Consider the following 7017-nt stretch of genomic DNA (forward strand, 5'->3'; position numbering starts at 1 on the left):
TGTTGAGCAAAATCTCACGATTCTCACTAGCCAACAATGGATTTTGGTAGAGTACACCAAGAGAAGAGTAATCAAACCGCTAAAAAAGAAATCCAATCTCAATAGCTTAGAGCTTCAATAAAATACTTAATTCATTCAATATTCATTAAAATAAACTACAAGTATTACCTTATATAAATATCCACCAATTTATTCAAAACAGACTAGTCGTACGACTTCAAATCAGACTAAACATAAGACTCGTCCCAAAACTAAAAGACAAACATAGTATAAATACACAAGAGTTTCCATTTTCCCATAGACTTCCTGTACATACAACAACACACGTACAATATCTTCCATAATTCATATTTCACAAAACGTCATCTTTTTTGTTTATGATAATTTGAATTCTCATAGACATAAAACTCCTTACCGAATGCGAATTCTCGTTGAAACGGATCGAACTCCTTGTTCGTGATTGAGCTAACACATTGCTTGTGATGTAGGACACGACTTCGCCAATTTCCGCATCATTCTTTGATTTGTTTGAGCAAGAAGCAATTCTAAATCTTTTTCCGCTGCACATTCTATCATATTATTATTTTATGTACTATAACAAAATATTATAGCATTTACAATATCTCACAATATACTGTAAATATAAAGTATTGTGTGGTTTTTGAGGGGTGAAAGTAGAGAATCTGTGTCACTGGTGGTAAGGATCATTCTCTATTTCATGAGCCAATTCTCTTGTCAGCTTGTCAGCTCGATCATCATGTCCACCAGCAAAACTATAGACCCGAAATGCAAATTGGAAAGCCTTCCACAGCAATTTGGCACATCCCTTTGTTCGTGAGTCACTTTTTGGCCCTGGTTCTTTCTTCTCTGAGGCCTTTGCTTCCCTTCTCTCCTGCATTATATCCAGAAAAAAGGCTCCACATAATATTAATATATAGTTTTCATTTTCAATACTTACTTTTGCAACATATATTTTTGATTGAACTACCTGTAGAGCCAACTCCATGCAGCTTGAGGAAACATCTACCATTGCTTCTTTGATTCTTATAAGGATATGGAAGTCGAAATCGATATTGTGACTCTGAAATTTCTTGGACTCTTCATCTTTGGTTCGTTCCATTGCGTCCACTTCTCCTTTGATCTGTAAATTAGTTTTTTTTTGGTTGGTTTTGAGTATAATTACAAAGGAGTGTGACTCTGAAAACTAAAATTACCTTAGTGAAGTAACGTTCAACTTTGTCAAGCAGCTGCCCCATGGGAGATACGATCTTCAAACTATGCAGTTCAGTGGCCATGGCATCCAACTTTGAGTAGAGTGCAGCTGCTGTCCTTAATGTTTCCAGCTTCTTTACAGGGAAGCCTTCGAACCTTGCTAACACCTGCAGCTTGAAGGATCGCATCTAACTTTATGTACGTTTGACATTGCGATTTTGCAAACCAAAACTGTGATTTTAAATCAAATATTGCAGAAAATGTCTGCATTTTCAAATCGCAAGTAAGATGGCATGATTTAAAAAATGTACGATTTAAAAGCTAAACTACGATTTTAAAGGTTATACTGTAATTCATTTTCATTAAGTTTTCAAATCACACGTTTTAAAATAACTAATTCTAAAGCGCACGTTTTGAAATCACAAACCAAAACAGACCCTTAAATGAAGAAGCTCCTAGCATAATGACCTGTGATTCATCAGTTAAGTGCTCAAGAATGGATTCCACGAATTTGTGGAATTTGATCAGCTCGGCCATGTCCTTTGTTTGGAAAGTACTAATAGCAAGCTTCAGCTCCGTTATTGACTTTGCATACTTTTGAACATCTTCTTCAATTTGTTGGAAGTATGCTGATCTGAGGAACAAAAATGGGTAATATAGTGTGTTATATTGTTTTGCCTTATGTCTTATGTCTTTGACGGTAGAATATAAATTAAACGATTAAATTCGTCGCTTCTTAAATTTAGTTCACTCAGAGAGATTTTGTATTGTTAGAGGCTCTTCAAACAGTATACCTTTTTGTCATCTCTGCTAGAGCATCAGCCAGACCTTGTTTTCCACCAGGACTGCAGGAACCAACCGCACTCTTTCTCCCGTTAGATGATTTACCGTCAAGATTAGATCCTTCCACTTTCCCCCTAAGAACGCGGTACAAATTACCCATTTGGGATGACCTCTTCAATTTAGTAGTTGCTTTTTTGGGGCGCAAGGATTTTGCTCCACCAAGTGGAGGAGGTGGTGGAAGTGCAGCTCCATTTGATGGTGGTGACACTGTTCCTTTCAGAGGCATCATGGGCGGCGGCGGTGCTACTCCTTTAGAAGGCATCATTGGCGGCGGAGGTGGCGGTGGCGGTGCTACTCCTTTAAAAGGCATCATGGGCGGCGGAGGCGGAGGCGGTGGAGCTACTTTTATTGTTTGTGATGCCATGGGTGGTGGTGGTGGTGGAGGAGGAGGAGGATGCAGTCTGCTCACAATTCCCTTTTCTATAGTATCCTTCAAATCCGACATGCAGCTGCTATCTCTGTTTTCATGATTTGCAGTTGTCAATCCAAAATTGCTCTGTTCTTCAATCCCTGTAATGGGTTCCTCGACCTTTTTGTTTACATTCAAAGAGCTGGAATCAAAGCCAACTACACTTGACAATGTGTTGAATGAGAGGCGCTTTGCATCAACTTGGTTGAGTTTTCCCACAGCTCGAACTCTGAGAGACAAGAGAATAGGTGGGCGATAGGAAATATTTGCTTTCTCTCCAAATTTCGTATAAGCAGTGGATGATCCTGCAAGTACTGAGGTCGGAGTGATTGGAGAAGCTGGAGAAGCTGGAGAAGGACAGCCGGAGCTGTTGCTGTCTGAATAGGAATCCAGTAACATTTTATCAAATGTGTTACTATTGTCCTTTTTCATGTCATCATCTTCATCCATCATATCGAACTTTTCTTGTGCCATCTTATTCATGCAATTGAGTGCTTCCAAGACAACCTCAACTACAACAAAAAAATCAATGAGGTCAAGTATTTTTTTTATTGTATTTCCTAAAATTATTCGTTTCTCACCACCCCTAATCATCTATTGGGAATATATGATATTTGCCTTATTTGATTTTATTTTCTGATTGTATTTCCTATTTTAATTGGCCTTATTCAATGCATAACATACCAAGTTCCTCTGGATTGATGTTCTCTTCATATGATGGAAAATTGTAATTAAATTTGTCCATCCAATCAAGTTCCATCATCCTTGAATCTCCAATAGACTTCAAAGCCCCGAGGAAGTAAGTTAGACCCTGCTTGAACGTGTCATAGGGTTAATTAATACTCAGAGTTACATTAATTATCATCCAAATCAGTACAATTCAAGCCAGTTCAATGATGAACCTGATCAATAGATGCCCCCTTTATTTCTGACAGTCGATTACATGGCATAATTTCAGGGTAAAGCTTTTGGAGATCTTGAATTGTGCCCATCACCAGCTGCAAAGAAGACAAATCGTACGAAGACTAAGCAAATGCTACGTGTTTTTAAGTTGCAAAAGAAAATTCGGAAATGAAACCTCATTAATGGATGCTGAGCCATCGCAAGGAGGAAGATCAAGGATGTCCCGAAAGGTCATTATCTTCTTTCGGAGCTCCATCAACAAAATTAACTTGCTGGTATAACCAAATCTCCCACCTAATGCCATCCCCTGTTCTTCCTTGGGACTCTTTGATAGCTTCTTGGGTAGCTCATAGCCTTTCATTCCCTGCAAAAGTAATTCTTTTGTGTAAAATTGCGTATTTTCTGACTTATTAGAAGTGGATCCGACATATTTTAGGAACACAATAGATACGTAGAAAGAAGAAAACAGGGGAAAATAAAAAAGAGTACCCGATCAAATCCATATGCCTTGCGAGGAAACAGAGATGGTGTCAAACCGTAGCAGTCCCCTGTTGCCATGTCCTATATTGTCTTCAATGGCACGGCAACAATTAATAATGATGTTACTGACGACGAACGACCATAAAACTTGTTTTACCGTTCTGGTCAGACGCCTCCGGCGGTTTGAAAATGACTCCAATAGGATAAACTAATGTGGAAACATACAAGAGAATTAGTCTAAGAGCTTTGTGCAGGAAACAATCAATGGAAATCCAAGTTAATTAATGGAAAAAAATATATATATTACGTGCGTAGCACTCGGGCTGATACAAATTAAGCCAAGTGGAGAAGCACTATTTGGAACTTCTCCGAAAAGAGAGTCAAGGAGAGAAAGAAGAAAGAGTGGTTTTTTATGGAGCAAACACCCCGCGTTAAGAGGTTGCTGTCCTGTAGCTAGTTCGGTCGGTTGAGTCATTCTTGGTCGAGTGTTGTTGCCTTAGGGGGCACCACCAACGGCTAACTAATCCAGCTTGGTTGGATGCTTCCATCATCCTCTCCATTTCAAGTAGACAGCTTTTCGGTTGGAGTGAGATGAGGAGTTTGTTTTTCGAGAAACGATGTTTTTAGGTCATGTATACATCTTGGTACGTATCCTTTTCGAATCAACCATCGAATATGCAGGACTCGTATGATGTACAAAATATGTACATATAACACGTTTCTTGTTTTTATTTGTAACAAAAATTGCGAATTTCACTATAATTTCCTAAATTTATCTATTGTAGTATGTAAGTGAACTAATTAAACACGTGTTAATTAATCCATTATACTAGAGAAGTTGCTTTTTTTTTTTTTTTTTTTTTAATTAATTGCAAATACTCTCCAAAAACATTTCCTCCAATATTCTGATACGTACCCACATATAGTAAAAATTAACTTCCACATTAGAGGTGTGAAATTAGTTTTTGAGGTTTGAAGTTGTGACAGATAACTCTATGGAGTTCAAACGTGACAAATAATTTCTTGTAGCATACTTCTTTAGCAAATAACTCCCTTCGTGTAAATTCCAACCTCTCCCTGCCCTTTTTTTTTACAGATCATTATGAAATTACAAATTCACCCTAAAAATTATATATAACATGTAAATAAAAAGAAAGAAAACAAAAATAATTAGGTTAGCACTAGGGTGATTGCCCAACTCCCAAATTTGGCCAAAAGGGGTGGTCAAACCACCCCATGTCCTGATGGGGTGATGTAGCACCTGTTGTAAGAAAAATACAAAAATAAAATAGGAATTAGAGATAAATAAAATAAAAATAAATTATGATCTAAATAAATAGAGCATGGTAACACTTGTAGGCATTTGATTGAAAGAACATCAAGATTTTAGGTTTTAAATCTTTAAAATTAATTTCAAATATGTTGACTCTCATTCGAACGAGATGTGAATTCGTTTGATTGATAGGAAATCTCCATGTATTAGTGAGATTAAAATTTGAGGAATATAGTTCAAAGGTGCTACATGTTCATTTGAATGACAATGAGATTTCCATGTGTTATCACCCTGTGAGAGCGGTAGGTGAAGATCGACGGTTCAGATTATCGCATTTGCAAATTAGTTGATATAGTTTGAAACTTAATTTAATGTAGGTGCCATGTGTCGTTCAAATAAGGTATAATGTCGTTCATAGGAGATTAAAATTCATGCATAAGTTAGAAGAGTTAAAACTCGAAAAGCTTACGAAAATTTCATTTCCTTTAGTTTCTTCGACCGAGCCACAAATAGAGAGGAGAGAGAGAGAGATTAGAGGGGAAGAGAGAGAGAGAGAGAGAGAGAGAGAGAGGAGAAAGAGGAGAAGGCCAGCCAAAAGTGTGATACAAAAGGTAAGCATTCATTTGCTCTCAATCCATGCTTTAATCTTGGTATTTTGAATATATTAATGTTCTATTGGACTATATTTGATTTTTGTGTACGTGTTTTTGAAGTTGCGAGGTACAGATTTGAAGAAAAAGTTGATATTGTTGTGTTTGGTTAATTAAAAGATGACATATTTGTGTTTTAAAAGTTTCTTTGAGGTTGTGTTTTGATTGACTAAGTATAGTAGGACGTGGAAGAAAGGGAATCATGCGGAGAAAATTTGATTTTTGTGTCCGAAAGACTGTTTCTACTGAGTTGTACGCGATTTTGGGTTTTTGTCTTTTTGAAAGGAAAGAAACAGTCGTGTTTTTTTTTTTTTTCTTTTTTCTTTTTGATTCAGTCAAAGGCCGTAAGAGTAGGTGGCATGTTTTGTGGAGTTCTTAAACCAAAAGGGAAGGCCGAAGGGTACCAACTCGGTCATGGTCCGATATCTTCTCACTTCTATAGGCAAAGAATTATATATATATATATACACCTGTATCAGTGTAAAACTTGTTCAATCATGAAACAAAATAGTGGGAGTTGAAAGTAAATTTGTATTATAACATTTTATGGGCTTTTGATCTATTTTACTAAATTATCTTAAGCAGCCCAATTAATCGGGTCTGCACATTAATGCCCATCACCATGACTAACCCACGGGCTAAACTAGGGTTATGGTAGGAAATGTTACGTGGGGGAATGAAACTCTCTCAGTCTCTTGTGGATGTTATTGGCTCTGAAGAAAAATAATGAAGACAAGATAAGGACCATAAGACTATTCTCGAGACCCTCTTGTAGCCTCTAATTGTTTTTTTTTTCAATAATAGTCGGGTTAGAAATTGTCAAAAGAGTAGTAATATACTTAAGAGTAATGCTAGGTACTATCTTTTTATCCTCTTAAAATCTTCCTAAAGCTGATGTGGTTTTCAAAATCATCATTGGATCAAAATTTAAGTATGATTCATCTAAAATTTAATGGTAATTTTAAAAGCCACATCAACTTTAAAAAGATAAAAAGATAATACCTAGCATTACTCTATACTTAATTTACACCTATTTTATCATACACTTCATATAGTTGATGTGGAATTAATGGGCTAAATGAAGGTAGTAAGTTATGTTTTTCTAAGTGACATTTCAACTCATGCCACATTAGCCTTGTTGAAAACCCATGAATTGATTTTAATCAAAAAAATAAAGAAGGCCTAAAAAATCCAATTATTATTATTATTTTTTTTTCTTTCAAAAACTGACCCGCTCGGGTGTTGGT

At 36.5% G+C, this 7017-nt stretch overlaps 1 protein-coding gene across 1 annotated transcript; it reads right to left on the bottom strand.

Annotated features, from left to right (window-relative positions):
- Window positions 1-665: 665 nt before the first annotated feature.
- Window positions 666-3925, bottom strand: LOC132172384 (uncharacterized protein At4g04980). The gene is made up of 9 exons (XM_059583874.1): window positions 3857-3925; window positions 3543-3731; window positions 3367-3462; window positions 3149-3275; window positions 2007-2976; window positions 1681-1846; window positions 1215-1379; window positions 986-1141; window positions 666-874 (listed from the first exon to the last, which is right to left on the bottom strand). The coding sequence occupies exons 1-9, from the start codon at window positions 3923-3925 to the stop codon at window positions 689-691; spliced, it is 2124 nt and encodes a 707-aa protein (XP_059439857.1). The 3' UTR covers window positions 666-688.
- Between the last annotated feature and the right edge of the window lie 3092 nt (window positions 3926-7017).

The sequence above is a fragment of the Corylus avellana genome, chromosome ca2 (genome assembly GCF_901000735.1).
Source record: "Corylus avellana chromosome ca2, CavTom2PMs-1.0".
NCBI lineage: Eukaryota > Viridiplantae > Streptophyta > Magnoliopsida > Fagales > Betulaceae > Corylus > Corylus avellana.

Coding starts and splice junctions, on each gene's coding strand:
- LOC132172384 (XM_059583874.1), bottom strand. CDS start 3,925: ATGGCAACAGGGGACTGCTACGGTTTGACACCATCTCTGTTTCCTCGC. Junction 1,380..1,680: donor ACTTAACTGATGAATCACAG/GTCATTATGCTA, acceptor TTCAAGCTGCAG/GTGTTAGCAAGGTTCGAAGG. Junction 1,142..1,214: donor TTGAACGTTACTTCACTAAG/GTAATTTTAGTT, acceptor ACTAATTTACAG/ATCAAAGGAGAAGTGGACGC.